At 38.6% G+C, this 23,913-nt stretch overlaps 1 protein-coding gene across 1 annotated transcript in view; it reads right to left on the minus strand.

The window, feature by feature from the left end:
• Positions 1-4,356: 4,356 nt before the first annotated feature.
• The window catches only part of LOC129105758 (transmembrane protein 266-like), a 33,223-nt gene continuing 13,666 nt past the window's right edge, over positions 4,357-23,913 (minus strand). Inside the window, exons 3-10 of the mRNA XM_054616941.1 lie at positions 18,871-19,025; positions 17,209-17,282; positions 15,690-15,746; positions 15,369-15,507; positions 11,647-11,762; positions 9,067-9,262; positions 5,434-5,496; positions 4,357-4,997 (exon numbers count right to left, since the gene is read on the minus strand). Coding sequence (XP_054472916.1) covers positions 4,357-4,997; positions 5,434-5,496; positions 9,067-9,262; positions 11,647-11,762; positions 15,369-15,507; positions 15,690-15,746; positions 17,209-17,282; positions 18,871-19,025 — 1,441 coding nt within the window. The remainder of the gene's footprint in view (positions 4,998-5,433; positions 5,497-9,066; positions 9,263-11,646; positions 11,763-15,368; positions 15,508-15,689; positions 15,747-17,208; positions 17,283-18,870; positions 19,026-23,913) is intronic.

The following is a 23,913-nucleotide window of genomic DNA, read 5'->3' on the forward strand; positions in this document are numbered from 1 at the left end:
ATGATCATGTAATGTTAATGCAGTTAAAGTGACTCCCTCTGTGCCATTATTAAAACATTTTAATTATTAAGTGTCTAATGGTCACTGTTAATTCACTTAGCATCCTGTGAGTGTGACAGGTACTGTACCTCTTGATTCATCAAAGGGGTCCCAAAAGCAATCTACTTCTTAGCACGTCTCTTAAAGGTCTGCTCAGTGTCTGCCTGTCAAAACTGAACACTTAACTTAGACTGACCTGGCATGATACGTATTGACAAATTGGGTTCATATTAATCATTAAGGCATGACTTTCATTCGACCCTTTGTATTAGAGGAAAGGCATTTGGCATCACTTTTTGTTTACAGTTATCAGCAGTTATTAGCGTACAAATAATTTGGTTGCATCACTGGGCGGTGTTGCTCAGGGTGGAGCTGGAAGTTTGTTTTACACGGCTGGTTGAGCTGGAGGGAGTTCAGATTGGAGGCAAAGGCACCTTCACTTAAAGACATTGATATCAAGGCAGCTGTGGCAGATTGAGGCTGAGCCGGGGTTTCACACCCTTATTCAACAGGATTCCTTTGTGTGTCTAGGGCCATGCAGATCATTATTTATTTACTTGTTCCATGGCATGCGATAGGCATTGTTGTTTTTGTAAACTAGAGTGATGTGATGGGTCTATAGCCAAAGGTTGCTGATCCAGGTTATCAACTTCCATGTTGGCTCTTTTATAAAAACCCACAGCACAGTTGGCAGCTGAATGCAAAACAAGACAGGTTTTGTTGGGGAGCCTTTTTACTTTTTTAATAACTTGGATTTCAAGGATCAGGTGGATTTTACCACCAGTGTCAACCTGGTTTTTATTTGCTGTGACGCGATGCGGCCCAATTTTCGTGATTATTATTTAAAAGTAAAACGGAAAGCTTGAAACAGCAAACATATTTCTGTAGTATGTAATTTAATTAAGAGGATTTCATTTTTTCAATATACTCTATTTTCAGACATTGTGTAGCATTTAGGGGGATCTATTAGCAGAAATGGTATGTTTTCTTTAGTGTTTATTTACCTCAAAATAAGAATGGTTGTCTATTCATCATCTTAGATGACTTGTTTGTATCTAGATGTGGAGCGGATCCTCTTCATGGAGCCAGCCGCCATATTCCTACAGTAGCCTAGAGCGGACAAACTAAAAACTGGCTGTTGATAGGGCCATTTGCATTTTCGCGGTAGTTCTCCTACACGCTTGGCACAAGAGAAGTTTCAGTTGGTTGCAATCTTCAACCTCACCACTAAATGCCGCCAGGTCCTACAGAGTGGACAATTTAAACCCAAATTTAACTTATTTAAATGTTAAACAATAACTTCCATTTTTTTCATTGTTTAGATGTAATACATCTATTATTCTTTAATCAGTAATTCAATATTTTTATCAAAGCTGCTGGCCTTTGCTTGAATATTTTCTCTTAATTATCATGATTGTAGAGTAGGACACCGAGACATTGGACCAATATTGTTGTCCACAAAAGCAATCTGTGCCCTGGTGGTCTCATAGTTTGGGGATTGCACCTGGTTACTGTTATTCCCACATGGTTTTAAGCCTCAAAAGAATATTAAAGTAACACCAATCCATGATCAAATCAAGTTTGAACTGATTATTTGTATTATAAAATAATTTAGTTTACTTTGCTGTCATTTAGCCAATGGGTTGTCTACTGTAGATCTGTCTGTATTATCTCTTGATAATATAGTATGCAGCCTCTTTACACAACAGGCTTCCAGTATTGATTATTGCCACTCAGAATTTACTTGTGATACTGAAAACTATGATGGCCATGAGTCTAATGTAACTTAAATAAGCATCCCAGGAGTCTAGTGTAGGTCAAAATGTTAAAGCATATGCTTAACAATTTTTCTAACGTCTCAGGGCTTCCATATGCTGCTTATTTTTAACATGAATAATATTGTATAAACCACCAAATTTCAAACTTAAAGATGACTTTTATATGTTGTCACCTAATTCGCTCTCGGTTGGGTACATTCCTTTCTCTTCATACGCCCAAAAATGAGAGAAAAATGTCCTCAAATGTAAATTAACCTGCTAAACTCCCTAGAAAATGAAATAGAAACGTCAACGTCAACGTCAGAAAAGAGGACATTGGCAGTTTGCACAGTAATTATCTTGGGATTAAGATGCAGTTTTTGTGCTGCACTAACCATTATAAAACAGTTTAGTTTGATGTATTGTTTCCAATCAAGTCTATAGTCTATAGCGTAAATCTCACAGTCAGTGTCATTTTAATTCAGTGTCAAGGCTTCAAATTAATTGCTCAATGTGAGGAGTCTTCAGTATTGTGTTTCTAGAAAGAGCTGTACATAAAATCCTTGTAAATGAATATTGATAATAATCTTCTCTGCCCCACAACAGTATTTGTCATATTTACTTTGGTTCCCCATATGCGCTGTCATTAACAAATTAATTAAGTAAGGCTGTAACAAACAATCCACATGCCCAGAACTTCAAATTAAAGGTGCAAAATAAGAGATTGGGGACATTTCTATTGTCTCTAAACAGCTCTTAACATGGTTGCTAACAGTACAAACTACAGCAGGCCGAGCTCACCAATTTTACCTAAGGGGAACCGGAGATTGGGTGCTACACATCCGTGACAACACTGTCAGTTGGGACAGCATTATCAGTTGTAACCGCTGTATGAGAGCAGGGCAAAGCAGCAGCCGTGACCTAGCCAGTGAGGCACGCTCACATGAACTAACATGCACTAAAAGTCAACAAAGCGAGGAGAAGCTTTGAACACATCACACACAGAGGGAGAGCGATTTCATTCTCTGCTCATGTAGACATCACTCCTTCGTATCTTTACATAGCAAAGAGTTGTTTGCTGCTATATTAATGCTCTGAATATCAAATATTGGTCCTTTAAACAAACAGCTTAATTGTAGCCATAATAGTAATTAACAATTAAAACACTCTCTGGATACTTGTAAACATTTGACAAGCAACAAAATGGTACAGCAGTTTATCTTCTGAATTAATGATATGAGAGCGTAATTAGGGGAGTTGATACTTCTCACGACACACTTACAATGACTTGACCAATTAGCAGTTGTTGTGACAGTTCTTCCAATGTTAATAACATTAATAATTTAGATATATCAAAATCATATGCACATGAGGAGATGATGCTAATTAAATAATGTTGTACAGTGCAGTGCGTAACAAGGAGCCTGTGAGAAGAAATTATTTGATCGGTTTTATCATGCTGCAGTAAATTTCGCACGGCACCAAATCATTTAACATGATTTTTTTAATTTCAGTAAACTGAAAGCAGTTAAGGAAATACTAATTTTTATTTTTGCTATTTTCATTCAAATGACAACACCTGCATTTGGCAATAACTTCCTCCATATCAAGTTTACAAAAGTGTCTGTAAACATTAAAGTGCAAAGAATTTGCTTGCCATTTAGGGCACACGTCTTTCATGCTACAAGCACTCCAATCCAGTTTCATGTAAAGAATCCAGTCACTTACCTTTTCATTTCAACCACACAAATACACCCTACTAATGTTATTTGAACAAGTAAACAAAAATGCTATTCAATAACTACTGATGATGGTCCATTGTTTCAAATCAGACAAGTAAGTGATAGAAAGGCATAGGATAAAAAAAAATTGGCTGTTTGTATAGTTGAGCCAGTCTTATGTACCCTGTAGCTGTTTGAAGAAAGAACAGCATGACTGATCTTAAATTTGATCAATACAAATTAAAAGAAACAAAATAACAAGAAAATGCAATAGAAAAAACTCCTTTTAACTGCTTGAAATTCCAAGAACAGAGAACAGTGTCTTGGTTTGCAACACGGTTCAGAATTAAAGTTTTTGTTCAGTATAGGCTTGAATGGCCCCTTGCTGGTTTTAATTCATTTAAAGTTCAGTGCATTTAGGACCTATTCAAAGTGAGAATTCCTGATGAAGAAAGTGTCCTAGAACACAGTAGACCCCCTCCCCCCTTACTGGGATGTTATAGTCTTTGTTGTGCTATATCAGGGAATTTCTGATTTCAAAAATCCATCAAGGAGGAACTGGGAAGTTGGACATTATGGCAAAGGGCCTAAGAGTTCTTACTGTCATTTCTACTATTGTCTGAACACTTGAAGTTAAGGAGCATCAGTGTTAGCTCAAAGCTAAGGCTCAAGCTAGCTCTGGATGGGCTTAGATTGGAATTACACTGCGACAGAAAAATATCATTTATAAATCTTATGTGGCTCTCATGAACTTTGACCTGCCACAAGAGTTCAGATATATGCCAAACAAGGTGGCAGTAAAATAAAGGAAAAGTCTTCTGTTTCTGTGTAAATGCCTCTTATGTATCAGGCATGTGCCCCAGAGGTGTGTCAGCTGGTCCCAGGAGCCGGTACTTCTCCTCCAGGGACGGCTCAGTGGTGCTGCTCTGCAGGTGGATCAGTGGTTTTGTCTGCAACAGCACACAGCCCCTTCCCCTGCCTCGTCTCTCCTCCTGGTTCCTGCGGTTGAAGATGTTTATTCTGTTGTCCAGCTCAGGGCTGGCCTTTTCTGAGCCAGTGGGACTGGGAAGCTTAAGGTTGACAGGGTCCACTACCAGGCCCTTTTGAGCAAGGCAGGAGTCCTCAGAGAGGGAGGAGAGTAGCTCCTGCACCACCATGCTGGGGTCCCTGCAGGGGTCCTGGCCTGAGTAGGACGGAGGACAGCAGCGATGGGTGCTGTAGCTCAGACTGAGGTCGTGAGCTGTGCTGTTGCTGCAGTCTGTCATGGATGAAGCCGGGGTGTGGCTACTCAGGCTGAGCGGGCGAGCCGTCAGGCTGCCACTGGACCGTGATATGCTGGTTGAGACGTCACTCACCACGCTGCCCACCCGCTCCATTGCAAGCATCTGGTTTGACTGAATGGTATTTGGATTGGTGGGGAGGTGAACATCGATGGCTGCCATGGTGATAACCCGGGCACCAAAGGCAGAAGCTCCAGCATCTTGAAAGATATTGCATACATTTAGAAAAAGTTGAACCACAAAGGTTAAACAAATAAGCTCTTTACTTCAAACACAACAGTTAACTTTGTGTCAGTTGTATTGCCAAAACATTAAAATGAATGGAGTGTTCAATTACAATATACAAAAGCGACCAAAAGCGGAGAATTAAGATTTGTGTCTGGCAAAAGCCAGTCTAAATATGGTACGTTTTGAGTTCACATCTGAATATTTATCAAGATGTCCTTTTCTCCACATCTTCTTTGTGTAAATGTATAAGATGATAACCAGCAAAAGCCAAGTTCTTTCCTTTGACCTTTTACTTAACATCCCTATAACAACCCAAAAATACTTTTGAGTCACTGCTTTACTTACTGTACTTTTTATTTTGTGTACATGGAGAGGTTAATATCAAAGTCCATGTTCATAGTCACTTACCACTGCTTGCTTCACTGTAGTATTGGCTGATGTAGTTGTTCATGTCATCACGCACAACTGGATCTGAGTTAATAATGAAAAGATATATAAATGAATAAATTAATTGACATTATTAATGGTTGTGAAGAACAACTCCCAAATGTGTTGCCATAGTGGCTGATTTTGTTAAATGTAATCCATATAAAAAATAAAAAAACACCTCTGCAAATATCAATCTTTTACATGTTTTAATGGTTAAATACAAAAGCTGTATTCATACAATTACAATACCATAACAAGATTGCGTATTTCCTACTGTTTCTTCTCTTTAATAAAGCTCTCTCTGCATCCATTTGTGAATGTGATGCTTTCCTCATCATCTGGTCAAACTCATACCACCATAAAAAATACTTTATACATCACAAACCTTTTATTTCCCTATCTATTTGGCAATAATTTGATTACTAAATACCACTAAACACATTTTGTGCACAAATAATCTTTTAAACTTGTTCAAATTTGGAAAAATGTGTTGCATCTGCAATATGAAAATATTCACTGCTAGGAAAACATGTGAGTTATCGTCCCTCCATACAGCGCCATACAAACATCTGATTCCTTCTTTTCTTCTTCACTACCCCTACATGAGATAAGACTGATACCTCTACACGATAACATTTGCTCTTGTCTGTCTTAACATATGCATGATATGTTAAATATGCATATTATCACTGTTATTACTATTTTGTCATGGTCATCAGAGTATGAATTGCAATGTCTGGTCCTTGGTTCATACAAAAAGAAATACAGGAAATGGATCAAATACTGTTTGGACTTACATAGATATTATTATATATAACATTAATACAGAATCAACCATGAATTGCAAGTGTATTACAGGAAATGGCCAGTCTAATGATGGTATAATATAGTGTGACTGACTCCTACTGCTGATACTCTGTGTGGCAGGAAATGCAATTGGATTTCATATATTTTTGTCTGTAGGTCCATTTCAGTGTTAACCACCCAAAGTAGTGCAAATGGAAAATATCTCTTATGTTTACAACATATTATTGACAGAGATGACTTCTGCCTCAGGCCACAGGTACTTCATTGTCAAGTGGTCAGGATCAAGCACTGCTACGCTGTGCATTAGCTGCACCCTAGTGCACCAGAAATAAACTGGGACAGGGTGGGGTTGGTTTCAGGGATGAGAGGAATGGGGGGAAATAAAAAGGAGAGAGAGTGGGAGCTCTTTGTTCAGGCACAGATCCCTCCAGTCTAGCAGGCCTCAGAGTGCGTGGTGAATGGCTGTGATCTGCTACGCTCCTCTGTTCGCTTGATTGGTCTTGAGCTCACTGTGCGCTGGCTGAGTGCGAACCCAGAGTACCCTGAGTGCTAGCCCCTGTCCCCTGGGACATGCTGCAGACTCTGATGGGTAATTTCATTTATTTTTCAGTCTAAAATATTAATCCTTGAGCCACCCCTGGAGAGGAGGCATTGCACTCACTAAAACAAGACTGAGACAATCACTCCACAATTAATAACACATGAGTCTTAAGAAAAAAGAATGGGCTGTCCAGCATACATAAAAAGGCTCTGCCCTTCTTTCTGTGACAGGCAAGTTACTGGGCTGTCATCTTTCGGTGGAAAAAGAGAGGTGACATGCTGAGGTCCTTTTAGTTCAAATCTGAACTATAATTTTGATGGGTGAAGTATCAGTTCTACATCACACTAAACTAAGGGAACAGGCAACAGGGGTGTAAATACAGTCAGTGCAGGGAGTATGGTAGCACAGGGGCCAGTGGGATGAGGGTCTGTAGAGAGATCTATTCCCAATATAAGTGGCCCTTTTCACTGCAGCCATCTTTGCATGTCAATGCAGGGTAAACACTGGTGTAATTAATAACATTAATTATGGCCCTGTTCCATTTAGGTGGGCCAAGGCCCTGGTAGCCAATTATGCATGCTGGCTCAATTGAATGGCTGTGACACACTTAATAGAAAGGGACCATAATTAATTTCACCAATTTATCCTGTGTTTACCCTGCATAATGTGTAAAATGGCTGCTGTGAAAAAGGCCTATGGCAATGTCTGTCTGTCTGTCTTTGCAGACATTCATGGTCCCCAAAGGATGAAGACAACTCTTGGGCCCTCAGCAGGCTGACATTTGTAATTTTGAGTGAAATGTCTCCATAACTATTGGATGGATTGCCATCTAATTTGATAATTTGAATACTTCCATGTCCCTCTTAGGATGAATTACAATAACTTTGGCGTTCCTCTGACTTTTCATCTAGTGATATCATCGATTTGGTTTGACTTGCAAAATGAATGAAATTTCCATCAGCCTCAGCTGCACTAATTAGCAAATGTTGGCATGGCAACACGCTAAATAAAGATGATGAACATGGTAAACATTATACCTGCTTAAGATCAGCATGTTAGCATTGTCATGAGAATGTTACCATTTAGCTCGAAGCACTGCTGTAGTCAATAGCTTGGCTACAATCCTCTCTCAGTATCCGAGAGAGAAAACTCCTGGTTCATTGATTAACACTGATTGTCACTGGATGTTCTTAAAATCGACATGGATTGGTACTTAAAGGTGGCAATTCTTTATAGATTGGTAGCGTCATGCTATTGAGTGTCGCAGAAGCCCGTTGAGAGCGCGCAATATTGAGCAATACACATAAACTTGGCTTGATTTGAGTTGACCTGACATGACTTGAGCCCTGTGGCCTAAGTGCTCATCCCAGTGACCATGTTTCTGTAAAAAGCCCCACTTGTTTCTGAGAGCCAGATTTCCCACTATGCCCTTGGGGTAATATTGTGGCCGCTGTGGAGCCTCCTGGTGCCCTATTGTGGTTTGCAGGTGAAGGGGAACAGATGTTGACAGGAGCCCACTCTCCCCGAACAAGGCACAATGCACAGAGCACTCTGTACCTGAAATAGTGGTCTGGGATAGCCAAGTCGGTCTCGCTACGAAGGGGGGCGGTAAGAGAGATAGTTGGGGCCCGACAGAAGCCCGTGCAAGCGGACGTAGTGTCAGAGAACATGCTTGTTTTCTCCAGGATTCACCAGATCCTAAAAGCTTTCTTGCCCTCATATTGATCCCGGAGCGCCTGCGGTCAGATGGGTGTTGTGGGCGAGCACAGAGGGGCTAAGAGCCTGGCCTGGAAGATGCTCCAGGGCTACTGCTCCAGATTAACTCTACACTGCTTTGGCATCCAGTTCACCTGATGTAACGCTGTTAGAGACTTTTTGTTCCACATAATTATGTACATACTTTATGCTGCATCTCTCTTCTGGTTTGTCATGCTGCTTTTTCAAGCAAACACTGCACCTGGCATGGTGTGTTTTCCAATATGCTATACTTTTAATGCCAAAGGCTTTTGTGTTAGATGCATTAGTTTTCTGTTTTTAAATAATTAGGTTTAATTCACTACTGCATTAACATCAATGGAGAAACTCTTGTTGATAAAATTTGTATCGGAAGGGATTATAGATTACATTCTTTATAATTCAACTGTATAGCATGTGCTTTTCATGCTTTTTTTCCACTGTTTGTATAGTTTACAAAGCCCTTATCACTTTACATTTTGCTTATATAGCAACCCAGTCCCTGCTCTGCTTTAGAGACCAAAGTGTACCTGCAGTAGCATGAGGTTCCCTGGGGTTTCTCTGGCCGCCCTCATCGTCAGACTCCCCGGGAGTCAAGCCTTCTACCACCTGAAAACACCTGCCCTGTTTGCCCCATACATGATGAATCTGCATGGCTGCTTCACGTTCTGCTGCAAGGTCCAGGTCCTGCTGGGCCAGATGGGCCCTCAGCTGTCTGATCTCAAACTGGAGATGGTTGGTATATGCATAGAAAAAGAGAGGGAAAGCAGCAGATTAGTGAATGTAGAAATGGAATGTAAAAAGGATGAGTGATGAGGACACAGATGGAAATAATTATGGGGAAGGGAATAAAGAAAAGACAGAGAGAACAAGAAATGACGGAGTGACAAAGTAACAGTAACATCATCGGGTCTGTGACACCATCCCAGGCACGCATAGCAAACAAAGCTTGTCTATTCTTATATGTTTAGAGCTTAATTAATGGTGAGCTGTTTTCAGAATCAATCCTAGTGCAGTATCTTATTATGTGTTGGGTACACTGTAAGCTTTACTGATTTACAGCATTTTTTTTTTTTTTTTAAATTTGTGAACCCATAGGATAAGTGAGGTGGCAAAAACTCCTAAAGTTGGGTTTTTCCTTTAACCCCTATTTCAATTTGTTTCTACCACATAGAGAGGGAGCTCATTGTTCACTGTTGCTTAGAATTTATTGCAAAATAAACACAATACGAAATAAAGATGCAGTTGATTCAGTGTCCTTCATTTTTCACTGTAGCGTTGCCGATGCCATTCACCAACAGACGCTTTGACAGAGCTGAGGCTGAGGTCAAAGACGGTATCTGCTGTAACTCGCTTTCTCCCCCTCACCATGAGCCATGCCCACCAACTTACAGGAGTGCCCTCCTGAAGTTTGTTGTGATGCACATTTTGCTTTTCAAACACAAATATAGAAACAATCTGTAAATTACATACATAGAAATAAACTTAAATGCGGCTCCTTCAATAAGGTATCACCTAAAGTGTACATTAAAGTAGTGAATAGAAAACTACTGTCTATATATATATATGAAGAGCTATTTATATATCTATTGAATATCTATATATTATAAATGTCTGGTATCAGAACTGAACTTAGATCATCAATTGAAGGTTAAGTCTTTATCAATATCTATTGTAGTCTGCCATTTTGTCATATGGGATCATCAGTGTTTGTGCTCTAAAGAATCATAATAAAATGCGTTGAAAGACTGGACCTATTTGTGAGGTATTGCTGCCCTCCTCTGGTGGAAAATGAACTGACAGTGTATTGGGGGCTTATGAGGCCTTAAGCATGTACTGGGACAGCTTTCATAACTGAATGGTGATATGACTATAAATTAACAATACATTGACTATTCAGCAGAGAGTGAGAAACTTCTACAATTGAATTGGAACACTTTTACATTATGGCATGAAATATAGCATACTGTAATTGTGTAAGATTATGGCTAAGTTTAAAGTTGCATTCTTTTAAGTCACTTTAATTTCTACCATCATGCAGATATGAGGCTGTGGATCCAATCCACTGGGAGACATATTTCAAATAAATAAATAAAATGTGGAATAGCCCATAGAAAGCTTTCAGCAACATGATCCACTTTCCCTTTCTCCCACCATACCAGCATAAAAAATACCATTGTGTATATAGTATAACATAAAAATGTCATTAAAATGTCATACAACTGTCAGTTCAGTATGTCTTAATGTCATAAAATATGTATGTTGTTTAAAATTTCACAGTATAAATTGTCATAAAAAATTACTTGGTGTAGGATGTCATCAATATGCCATGTAAAATGTCACAGAATAGTGTGTCACAATAATGTGACAGTAAGATAAGTCTGTAAAAGTGTCATATTAAAGTTTGTCTAATTTTGTAAAAAATGTGTGTAGTATGTCATAAAAATGTCATAAAATATATATGTCGTAAAAATGTTATAGTAAAGTAGGTCATAAAAACGTAATAGTACAGTATCTCATAAAATTGTCATAGCAAATGTCATAGTATGTCATTAAAATATCATAGTATAGTATGTCTGGCCATATCATCTGTCAAGATAATTGTTTTGTTGCTGCTGTTTACATTCCTCCGGATTTCTTTTGTTTTGTCATGTTTTTCTTGTGTAGCAAACGGGCTACAACTGCATTTCGTAGTGTAACATCATGTAACATAATAACTATGAATATTCCTTGAATCCTTGCATAGTAAAATATGTCATTAAAATGTCATAGTATTGTATGTTATAAAAAGGTCTTAAAAATTTCATAGAGTAGTTTGTCATAACAAGAGTCTTAGTTTGGTACGCCATTAAATGCACTTAACTTCATGTCACAAACACCCATAGTATTTTCAAAATATTGCTGAATTCACAACTTCTGTCTCAGTCCTCATGCAGAACCATTTCAAGGTTTGGGTGTGTGTTGTAAATGAGGACCGATATACTGTTTTGAGTGGATGTGAATAGTGATTTTTTTTCCTCTCGTTGTCTGACAGGCTAATTTTGTGGATATGTGGTGGGAAAATGCAGCCTGGCTGTAAGGTTAAAGAAAAAAGGTGTTTTGGTACTCACAGCCTGTTCCTGGCAGATCTGAGTGAGACGCTCCAGCTGCTCCTCTCTCACAGCCTTGGTCTTCTCACACTGCTGAATCTCCAATTCCATCTCAACTTTGACTTGTAGCACATAAGCTAACATGGAAAGAGAGAGAGAGAGTTTTAAAAGAAAAACTTTCTCTTTTTTTAGATTACTACATGTTGACATGACATGGTCTGAAACTGATTGCCAGGTGTTTCAGGAGGTATCCAGACTTACTCAGTGGGAACACTTTCTTAGTTAAGACAGCTGCTGGAGGTATTTATGGTAAAATACATCAAGAACATCATGGTCAGAGGTCAGTGTTGGTGGACCATTTGTCCTTTGCTCCATATATGTCTGTCATCACACATGCGAACCTCATTAATTACTGGTTGCCAGTAACACTATACCTTTACTGAATGAATTTTGCAAGGTGCTGAAAATGTTCCACAGGACTCTGGTTTCATGCTGACTTAATGGTCAGCCTATATTAACCTTAAACATCCCGTTTACTGGGTTGTTTACAACATCTGCTGTATAAAGTTATGGAGCAATGGTGATGTCATTGGGATAAAATATCTGGACTCAGTGGTTGAATTTTCAAACCACATTTTAAAAAATCATCAATTATCTGTGATTCGGTTTAATGAAACAAAAAAATGAGAAAAACGGACGATATATATAACAAATAACAGACTGTCGATATTTGTTATTTTATTTACTATAAGGGCCTCTTGTGCATAATTAGCAACTCATTTGCAGTTTCTCCCAACTTGAGTCGTCTGGAAATATTTTCTGAGCTGTCCTTGTTGCAGGTCAGCTAATTTACAAAAAAATTGTACAAATACATTTGGACATATGGGACATACTGTAAAATCCATGAATCCGTGAAAATAAGTTTAAACAAACTGCTCCTTTTTTAAAGAAAAGCAGTAAAATCAACAAAAACAATGAGCCTTAAAAAGATGGACATGAAGATATCTACCCCAAATTATGCTCAAATGCTAGGCTATGTTTTATACCAATATGAAAATCTTTCTGGTAATATAGTCTTTGTGGTCACATTGCCACCTAAGCTTTATCTTCTTCCTACCACAGTGTTGCACTAAGGTTTTGGCATCATACTTTGGCCAGCCTTGAATCAGTCTTGCTACAAAACTGCAACTGTCTGGTTGTTTATTTATTTATTCATAGATTTATCTTAATTTTGAAATATATATATGAAATGATGCTTGGTGAAGTATGTTGTAGGAAATACAATGTACTGGAACTAATGAATCAAACATGTTAACATTATCACATCCTGTTCAATCAGTTACTCCACCTCTTACAATCTTACTGCACGCTTTATTTTTACATGACACACTTTCTGGAACAGGATGGGAAGGTGTGCCTAAAAAAAGGATAGTGAGGGTAAATTTGGATACCTGTTGTCATCACAGGTGGCAGACAGTCACTATCTCACACCTCTTTGTGATCACATTTGTAAGCCAGGAACATGATATCACGCATGGTAATAGTGTGTATCCTGATGGGCAATGTTGCTATGGGCAACATATAGACGTGAAACATAATCCTATTACAATTTCTGTGTTGACGTTGTTGTGATTGTGGATCTGAACTATCAGGAGATTCAACTGCCAGCTTTCTCAAAAAACTAGGAGGAGAATGAAACAGCTTTTCTGTTACTGAAGGGGGCAGAGCAAAGCACACAGCCAATGCCACATGCTCATTGTACCTATTTATAGTCATGTTGGCGCACACACACACACACACATTGCAAAAGTGGGGACATCAGATGGGGTCAGTCCAGTCAGAATTTAAAAAGGCATGAAAAGGTCAATCACAGGTTCATGAAAAAAATTCAGTGCCCCATATTGCTACTTTCCAGGCTACTCTAGCTGTCCTAGAGATCCTAATGAAAATATTTTGTGAGGTACGTCTTTCTTTTTAATCTTGGTTGTTTTATGAGGCACCATATTTAAGAGATAAACTTGGAAGCTATTCATAACAATGAAAAGTACATGCACATTCTTCAAGTTTGCGCCTGTATTCATCTTCACAAGTAGCCATCATTGCCATAGCGCCATCTAGGCAGCTTCTCATAAGTATCTGTTTGCAAGTGTACAGTGTTGATTGTATGACTATACTTGATTTTGGTATGTGTGTGTATGTGTGTGTGTATGTGTGTGTGTCTATGTGTGTGTGTGTGTGTGTGTGTGTGTGTATGTGTGTGTGTGTGCGTGTATTACAGGACTACTGACTGCTGCTGCCAGCACATGCATAACAGTGTAATTCACACTACGACTGTATTGAGGCAAACACATGGCCCTGCTCTTCTCTCTCCTCTCACCTGAGCCAAGTGTTTCACTGCTTATACAAACCTGAGACTTGCATCATACAACCAACCTACAAACCTTATTCTGTATATCGTCTCAGTAACATTTCTCATCGTTTGGTGACTTTGTTGAGATGCTGTCTAAAGCCATTCTTACAACAAGCAAAATCAGTATTTTCATTGTCTTCCTTTGTATAATAAGATGAAAAGCAAGACATTAAACATTTCAATATTTTTTTTTCTGTGTGTTTGAGAGGTCGATATCTCCCATCTGTCATATCACTCTGCTAATAAATTCAGCTTTCTAGTGCTTACAAATTCTGCTGCAGTTCACTCCTCTGTATTTCCACTCCCATCAGGCTGACACAAAGATTGCCACTTCATACGTCAAGCTAATTCTGTGAGAGACTCAATCCCTCTCCAATGATAACAGAGCCGGTCCCTTTGCTGTACATTTATTGGTTTGAGTGTGATTTTTATCCTCTGAGGTGTGTTGCCGCCTGCCTAACAAGTAAAACTCAATCACTCACAAATATCAAACCCAACAGGTTGAGGTGTGAGGCAGGAAAATCACAAGTTCATTCTGGTAACAACACAACAGCTGCATGTAAAGAAGCAGGATACATGTTCCTGCTGAATGTGCTTCACCAGAGTAAATCAATGTTGTTGAAAGCTGTATTGTATTGATTACTGGAATGATTAATCGTGTCATTATGATGTGTCACTTTTAGTTCAATATATTGGATCCATTTAAACAGTGTACTGATGTATAATTAAGATTCTCAACTAAACACATCCTGACATCACCCAAGACAGAAATGTTTATTTAAGACATTATTGTATATAAAAAAAATTAAAACAACATATTTCTTAAAATGTCAAACTATCTCTATGAGGGGAAATATTAGGAAAAACAGCCCTTTACTCTCCCACTGTCTCACTGGACATGAAGTTACTGAACACTGAGTTCCTGTGTGTTTTGTGTGCAGCTGATCCCGTATGCAGTGAGAGGCCCGTTGTGAGGGTGACCTCTGAGCAGATATCGAACTGATCTGCATTAGCATAAGGGAGAACAACCACTATATTCATTATGGCCTCTCTGAATCTTCTTAACCATCCCCTTACAATCAATACAAGTTAGAGTAGCAGAGTGGCAGCAATTTACTATGAGGGATGATCAATAGCTATATTGCTCTGAATAGTAAATAATTTGTATAATCACGAAGAGAATAGGGTCATTCAGCTCTTTCAATTTATTTGGATATTTATGCATCTGTGTATTACTTCTTCTTCTTCCGTGAGTTGCTCCTCGAAATGAGTCTTACATCGCTGGCCTTTTAATAACACATTTTGATGGACACAATGTTTTCGCCTGCCTCACCGTCAATGATCCTCTTGACCCTCCAGATGCGTAGAGTGATGATGAGGCTGATGGCATCCCAGGGGCTGCTGGGCCCGTTGGCCACTGTGGAGGCCACCATGGGGGCCAGGGACAGCACGATGACAGCACCATCAAACACCTGAGAGGCCGCACACACAAGCACATACAAAATGCAAATGTTGTTGTGTGTGTAAAGTGTATTTCCGAAAAATGCTGAACTATATCTATGTAGGTACAAGTGGCAAAATTGAAATTAACACTGACAAAAATGGAAACCTGGTCATCAAGACTCGCTAATAAACGCACAACGATAGCACTAACCTCAACTTTGTTCTCTATGTAGTCCCAGATCCCGAGCACGACAATTCTGAAGACAGTCTAAGAAAGACAGAGATAGATATTTAAAAGCATTAAAATAGAGAGGTGAGGGAGTTGATGATACATATAAAAAGCTCTTGTGATATTCTTAGTCTTTTGAGGTTTCATCACATCCAACACCTTTTGTCAAGATGTGTGAACATAGACTAGAAACTGAGAAGAGGCCTGTGCAGTAAAGTTTTCTTCTTTAAATATATTTTTTGTCCAAATAGAATAATAATGATGCTATATTGTTATATGTGAATTGAGACAACCTTTAAGTAGCCCACAATATAACTATTTGATTAGTGTCAAATTTGTTGCAGCTACAAAATAGTAAATAAATGCACAAATACAGAACAATATAACTGATTTGCCTTTGGCACATCACAGAAACATTTCAAAGAACAAAGAAAACCCTCCTTTTACATGCACTTATAGCTCATTATTTGATAAAGCTATTATATGTTATTATTAAATATGTTCCCTGATCTTGATCGTTGTCCTACAGAAGAACATCACAACAAGATTACCTATCAAATTTTACATTGTGCTTTTTAAATACTGTTGGTTGTTGGACCCTTTGTTGGACAGGGTCATTGATTTACACTCCAATTAGCGTGTGGTGTCATGTACAACTAGTCCTGCTAATCCATCATCCAGAGCGTATGTTGGACAACAGTGTTGGTGTAAAAAGAGAAGTGCAGGGACTCCACCCACATGTTTGAATCCTGTTTTCTGATTGGTGCAGAAGGGCCGGCTGGTGATAAGCTACATCTATCCAACACCATTCCCAGATGACTCTTGTTCTGTGATGTCAGTGGGCGAGGTGTTTGGATGGATCGTATCGCTGTAACCCCATCCCTACTGCTCATTAAGCTCAGCTTTAATTATTGCTCCTAGTCGCTCACTGGTAATTAATGTTTGGTTTAGGGCGTTGGGTCTGAGGCTGTCAGGGTAATTGGTTTGCACTGGAGTGGAGGCCTGTGGGCAAAATTATCCCCTCTCCATTTTGTTTTTCAAATTTCTAGAGTGATGATAAGACACTATCTTATCAAACAATAGCTAACATTTTATTAGGACTAATTACAATAATGGTTTACACAACAGACCAGCCATACAGCCTCAAGGTAGCATTTCTGAAGCTAAAGCTGAATCCTGAGAAGACAACAGACTAGATGAAGGAAATTAAATGGCAGCTACGTTCTCTAGTTCCCTTAGGCCTGTACCTGGTTTGCATTGCTATAGGTAGGATATAATAGTTAAATAAACTTAAGTTTGGTTTAACTAAATTATGAATTAAAATAAATGTGCCACTTCAAATATCAGTTTTTTTGTGCCCATGAAGTCTTCTGTGATCATTTCACATTATTTAAGAGACCAAGTGCAGGAAGGTTGCAAACTAACAGGCTAACGTGAAAAGATGACTATAAGATTTTTAGTAACACTGGTATCAGAAATTCGGTTTTATGGACACCAATACCTCTGAAAAGAAGAGTGACAAGATGATAAGGCTGATCCAGTGGATAATGCTGGCAAATTGGAAAGCATTGGAAACTGTTGAGAGAAGAAACGTGGACAGATGTTAACCTGCAAAGTTTTAAAGAGGAGCAAGAAAAAAACAATACAAGGAAGCAAGGTGTTCCTATATCTACGAGGTGAGCAAATTAAGTCAAAAATAATAATTGTCTCAATTCCTCTGAGGATCTTAGCTCATATCTTGTAAAAGCCAGTGTCCTGCCATTCAATGGAAATATAATTCTTAATACTTCTTTTTCAAGAATGTATCGACCCATGTCCTTCTCCTCTAATCTCTCTGTGCACTCCCTCCCGCCCTACTGTTCCTCCACTGTTTGTTTTGCAGGAGTGGGAACAGACAAACTACCAGATTACAGTGGATCTGAAGTGACTAAAGTCCTGCAGTCCCCGCAGCGAGACTCAGGTATCATCAGAGCTGGATGCTGGCCAGTAATCGATAGGGATGAGTGCCTGCTGCTATTGACAAGAGACTTGGTTCATTGTCACCTTTCTCCATCACAACTATTTACCATCCAGCATCACCAGCTCCTCTGTGACTGGCAGCGAGTGATGGGAAGAGGGCAGACTTAATCCATACATATGACTATTTTAGAATAAATCACATGCCTGTTTTGATGATTTCTACAACACTTACAAGTAGATCTCCAGGCATGAATCTTTGTCAATTGTACCGTCAATGTACTGTAGTGAAACAAAATGAAAAACAAAAACTGAAGTCTAACTCTTTGTTAAAGTCTGCAGTGTGTTACTGTCACAGTATTCAGTATAATAATCCATATACAATCATATTCCCGGACAGTTTAGGGTCCTTTATGTACCAATATACACACTCACAACACAAAGTCTGTGCTGGAAGAAGTAACTACTAATAACTCAAGGACATCTGAAATGTAAAGTTCAAAGCCAAAAAGGTTGGAACCCACTAGCTTAATATTTAACAATATATTGTATTATATTAGGTTAGCATATGTATATTTCATAGTTTTTATGTAAAAATATTTTTCCAGTAACTAAAGGTATAAAATATATATGGTAGAGTAAACAGCTCAAATTTTCCTCAGAATTTTCAGTGAATTAGAAGTGTAAATTAGCATAAACCTCAAAATTGTATTTAAGTACGGTACTTTTTGAAACCAGTACCCTTTTACTGTGATGTGCCCTTCCTTTTATCTAATAATGTCAATCATGACAAGGTATTACCTCAAAACCAAGAGTTAAAGACATTGTAGCTACAGCAAATTATAGAAGTAATACGGATAAGAATACTTACACACATTTTCGATTTTTTTTTAATAAATACTCTTAGTCTGACCTTGTCGGCCGGTAGGTCACAGTGAAGGAAAAGCACCAGTTGAGTTAATAAAGTTTCAGTTTAACGCTCAAGGACACTAAAGCCTTTAACTCCCCACTGCTCCAGTGGAGCTGCTCCTGCGTATTGCACTGCATGCCTCCCAGGTGTTTTATGAACGTCACACAGTGTATGCTGTCACACAGTTTATGCTCCAGTGTCGCTGGAGAAGAATATGCACACTCAGCAAACCTCCCCTCTTGATAAAATAAAGGTTGGAATAGAAGATATAAATAAGTAGCCGTGCACCCTATTTACATTGTAGGAGTTTGGTGTCTATCAGCAGCTCCAAGGATAGGAAAAGCACCACCAGGATGACACAGGCAACCAGGATACAGTTGAAGCCAGCACTGAGCAGACAGACTTGCCACAGGGCCACCCGGCGACCGCAACAGGGCTTCAGCCAGTTGGACCTAAAGGAAGTGAACAGAAAAAATATGTGGTAGTTTTTTGTTAATATAGATAGTATAATTTTTTTATTCTATTGCATTTCTCGCCTTCATAATATTCAAAAGAAAAAAAATGTACTACATGACATAAAAGTAAGCTCGGCTCAAAACCCTGATTAAACTAATACTTCATCTTTCATAGCCTCAAATTTAATTATTTTCAGTCCATGTTGCCTTTAGACAAAGTATGACCTATGTGAATAAATTGAGTGACACACAAATATTTGACACCTGAATAATTAATAATATTCCACCCTGCTTAAACTGACATCGGATTAATCAATGCTTGCATTGATTCCCAGTCTGAGTGCAATGCTGAACAATATCTCTGTGGTTTCATCTTGATGTTTGAACTCCCTGACATGGCCAACAGAGGGTGGTAGTTTACACTTATGAAAGGTGATGTCTGTTTAATCCAAGCAAAGTTTGGTGCTGATGGCCAGAGTAAAAAGAAAGGAAGTGTGGTCAGAGCGAGCATTGACAGAGAGAGGGACAGTGAAGCTCTGTGAACTAGAGAGTCAATCAGCAGCTGTAGGAGTGACTGGAATATTGATGGACTCCTTTTTAATGGCAATGAAGGGAGTCACTGTAGAGGATGCTGCTTAGAGGGCAGGATTTCACGCTCAGCAAAATCAGTGGCCCGTTGATATGCATTTTAACGTAAATGCACTTCTACATGTCAATGTGAGAATTTTTGATTTAATTTTATCTTTGGAATGTGTTTTTTCAATTAAACATCAACCACATAAGCTAACAATACCATAACTGCCTTTAATATGATCCAGATAAAATAGTAGTTGAACATTTTTAAGAATTGAAAAAATAAAGGATACATTTTCCAGATACTGTAAGAATCCAGCATTTAGGCCATTAAAGTGTCTGGCAAGATAACTCAATGCTATTTTGAAATAGTGGCTAGTCTTACAGACCAGCTACTACAAGGGCTGACAGTAGGAGATGAGAGAAACCATGCCTCTCACTGGCTCTCCAGCTGGAGTGGAAAGTTGGCTCTGCCGTCTACCTTCACTTTCTCCCCATGCACTGGCATGGAGGAGACAGACATTGGCAGAGCATTTCTCTCCTCTGATCATGTCTTCATTCCTTGGCATGGTACAAATATGAGCTGCAACGGTGGCAAAATGGCTCCTATTTTTCACTGTGACTTCAGAATTGATTATGCTGCACTCATTACGGAAGAAACTGTAAATAGTATTGGATGAAGGTGTGTTCTACCTTTAAAATATTTTTTTACAAGGGCTACATTTTATTTGAATGATGCAAATAAAACTGCTATCGTCAACTTTTTTTACGTGTCACCTCCTCGTTTCTGAAATATTAACTTCTGCTCAGTCAGTGGAGGAGACAACTAATTTATTTTTTTAGTCACGTGTGTGTGGCTCTTTGGTCAAGGTGAACTGTGGAATTTTCACTCAAGCTCCACAACAGATCAACAGTCAAAGTTAATCTTAAACCCGTATTAGGAATTTTTCTGATAGACATTTCTGAAGACATTTAATATCACTGAAGAATAAACTGCAGGGGATCAAATATCCTTATGATTTTCTCTAAGAGAAACAAACGTATGTATTAATGTGGGAAATGTTTTTAGCTGCTGTTCAGTTGATCACTGCATTGGTTTTTCAGAGGAAGGTATTTATTATTTCAAGGCTGGCTTGGACAGAGCCACGAGCCTGTAAACAATGCACATCTAATCTGATAAAGGCGTAATCATGCTGATAGCAATCATCTTCTTGGCTTTGGGTGGAGTAGCACTAATGTGCGACTTCCAGATGGTGCAGAATCTGCTCCACCAGAGTCTTGGCGAGACTCTGTGGATGCCAGGTATCAAGCATCCTGAGAGCCAGCCTACATGCCAACCTATATAGATACATATATAAAGGAAATATAAAATCAGTATATTCATATATAATAATATATATGTTAATACTGTGTATCAATAACCAAGAGATAAAACTGAACAGCATCTAAACTCTGGATCAGACTCTATTGCATAAACCTATATTATACATACCGAGCTCATCTTAAGAGTGATGAAGGTCATTGTATCATGCCAAGACATATGAGCGAGGACCAAATTACCACACAACTACAATAATGTTAACCAAAAATGAACTACTCAGTTTCCAGTCACACATCATCAGTTTTAATTTCAATAATACATCTGCAGCAGTTAATTTCTCGTGCATACCAGCCACACCCAACGCCATATGCATCCCAAAGGAACTACAGATCAAGCAAACACAAGCTGCTACATTGCATCACTGATTTACCCCAAGGCATTTGAACGCCACAAGAAAAGTCAGCTGATGAGTTGGAGGAAATTGTGAAAAATAACAAGTCTATTATTCAACCAAAGAAAATCTGGCAATGACAAATCAATTAAATTTATAATAATGTAACAATGTAAGAGCATTTCACATTTAATTACTCAAATTCAAGTTTTTGTTCATAGGAACATTAAACACAAAATGTAAAGTATTTTTTCTTCATTTAAACAAGAAATTTAGTGAATTATGTCCTTCAGCTCTGCATCCATTTCCATTCAAATATTCACTAACTGCTACTGATCTGGTACTCCAAAGCAGTGGGAAAGTGGTGCCTTGCTGAAGGCCACCTTCAGACAGTAGTTGAAGGTTAGGAGAGTAAATCATTCACCCTCTCCACCCACATCGTTCATGAGACATTTGGGATTTGCACCAGTCAACTTCCAGTAATTACATTCTCTCACATTTATTGATTTGTGGCTTCTCCTTACAACACACAGCATAGAGTCTCATTTGATTAAAACATTTTTCTCACATCTGATTGTGTGAACGTAATGAATGGAATATTCTTATACTGTAAGAATAGTAACCAGTTTTGGGTGATAAATAACGAAAAAGAAATAAAGAAAAGCTGTACATTTCAGTCATCCAAACATTTTACTGGCTCAAACAACCTCCATTTCCAGAGGTTATGGTTTAGCAAACTTCAACCATATGATTAGATCAAAGTCCATCTTAATTCAAATGATTTGATGCTTCATTCAACTGCTGCAGGGGAAGCAAATAATAAGAAAAAATTATCCAAACAATAAAACTCCATGAGTGGGAGTAGTAAAGAGAAGTGGTAAAAGTGAAAAACTTTATAAGGGTACATTTAACGGCTCTAGAAATCATGTCAGAGTGCAGCCAATCACAATAAACACCACTATTAAAATACTTATAGTCCAGTTTGGGGATAATTTTACAATTACCCTTAATACCCCCAAAATAAGGCAAGAGAAAGGATTTGAGGTCTTGGGTTAAAGTTCTCTCAAAGCAACTTTCTGTTTTGGCTGGAAGCAATTTTTCCCCCGGTAATAGCTGGCGTAAAAATTACCTTAGCGTAAAAAATTTGGTCTTTTTTTTATCCCACTGTCTGTGGCATCATAATAAGTGTTTTCTCCAGATGTCAAACTAATCCTTCAAATCCTTATGTTTCACTACTGAGTCGAGCATAATCCAATAAACATTCACCAATTCAACTAAAAGCAAAACTAATCTCAACACTTGAAAAAGGTATTCATGAGTTTGTCTGTGGTTATAAGGGAAAAAGCACAATTCCCACCAATACTTGACCCACTAGAACCGCCAACGGGTCAATTTTTTCTCGTAATCTGCTTTCTAAATATTTGTATAATAAAATATTCAAGTTTGCAAGTCTTTAACTTTTCCTAAAAGTGTGTTATGTAGCTCCCTCTATTTTACTTTTTTTTTTTTTAAAACTACCCCTTTAAAGAATGCAGTCGTTATTCAATTTTGCAGATAAACATTCTATGTTGCTATGGCTACGCGTTTACTGTGCATAACAGAGCTACGTAATAAGTAATAGGCTAATCTTTTATGGACAAGAGAAAGAGAAAAATGGATGTACATCAGGCATAAGATAAGCTCAATGAGAAGAGTCTGATGGTGGGGAGGTTTCAGGACTGAGCGATGTGTCCTGGGATGAATGTGGCTGTTGTTGTGAGAAGCATTAAGGGACTAAAACTATAGCTTTTGGTATGCATCCCCGTGTTGTAGCATAGTAAATAAATGAACCTTGTAGTTTCAAAATCGATGCATTCAAACACAGAACTAAATTTTACCCATTGGCAAGTTTTAGCTATATAGCGTCCCTTGGCAATTCTAGTGTTAAGCACAATCAAAATCTAGCAAAGATTGCCTCGCTTGTTTATAACGCGTCAGAAGGCGGCATCTTGGCAGCATCAAATCTATCATCTGAGGATATTATAATGAGTCAACGAGGCAATAAACCTGTGTTGCGCAATCTCTCCAGAATTGATAACAAAGCATCACACATACACACACACACACACACACACACACACACACACACACACACACACACACACACACACACACACACACACACACACACACACACACACACACACACACACACACACACACACAGATGAATAAGGTATGCGAGTTCACAGGAAGTGCAAAGACTCAGCTTTGATACGTTAGACAAATAGGCTAAATTCAGTAAATGTGTGTCCTTACTTCATGTCATGCCAAAACTAGCCCGGCCTAGAGGGGATGCAGTCAGACGCTGCTGGTGACACATGCAGTATATTAATGAGTCTTATTAAAGCAACAGAACAGAAGCAAATGTTGTTTCTCTGACCTGCTCAGCCCTGACGGCCTGACAGAACCACCTGGCACAAGTCACCAGTAGACAAGCACATGCAGTGGACAAGGTCACTTCTCAAACTGCTAGTTTTCAAACTCACTCTGGCTTCATGGATTTTCACATTGACATTTTTAACAACCTAAATTTCATTTACCAAAAATAAATATTGATA

Source organism: Anoplopoma fimbria, chromosome 2 (genome assembly GCF_027596085.1).
Source record: "Anoplopoma fimbria isolate UVic2021 breed Golden Eagle Sablefish chromosome 2, Afim_UVic_2022, whole genome shotgun sequence".
Classification (NCBI taxonomy): domain Eukaryota; kingdom Metazoa; phylum Chordata; class Actinopteri; order Perciformes; family Anoplopomatidae; genus Anoplopoma; species Anoplopoma fimbria.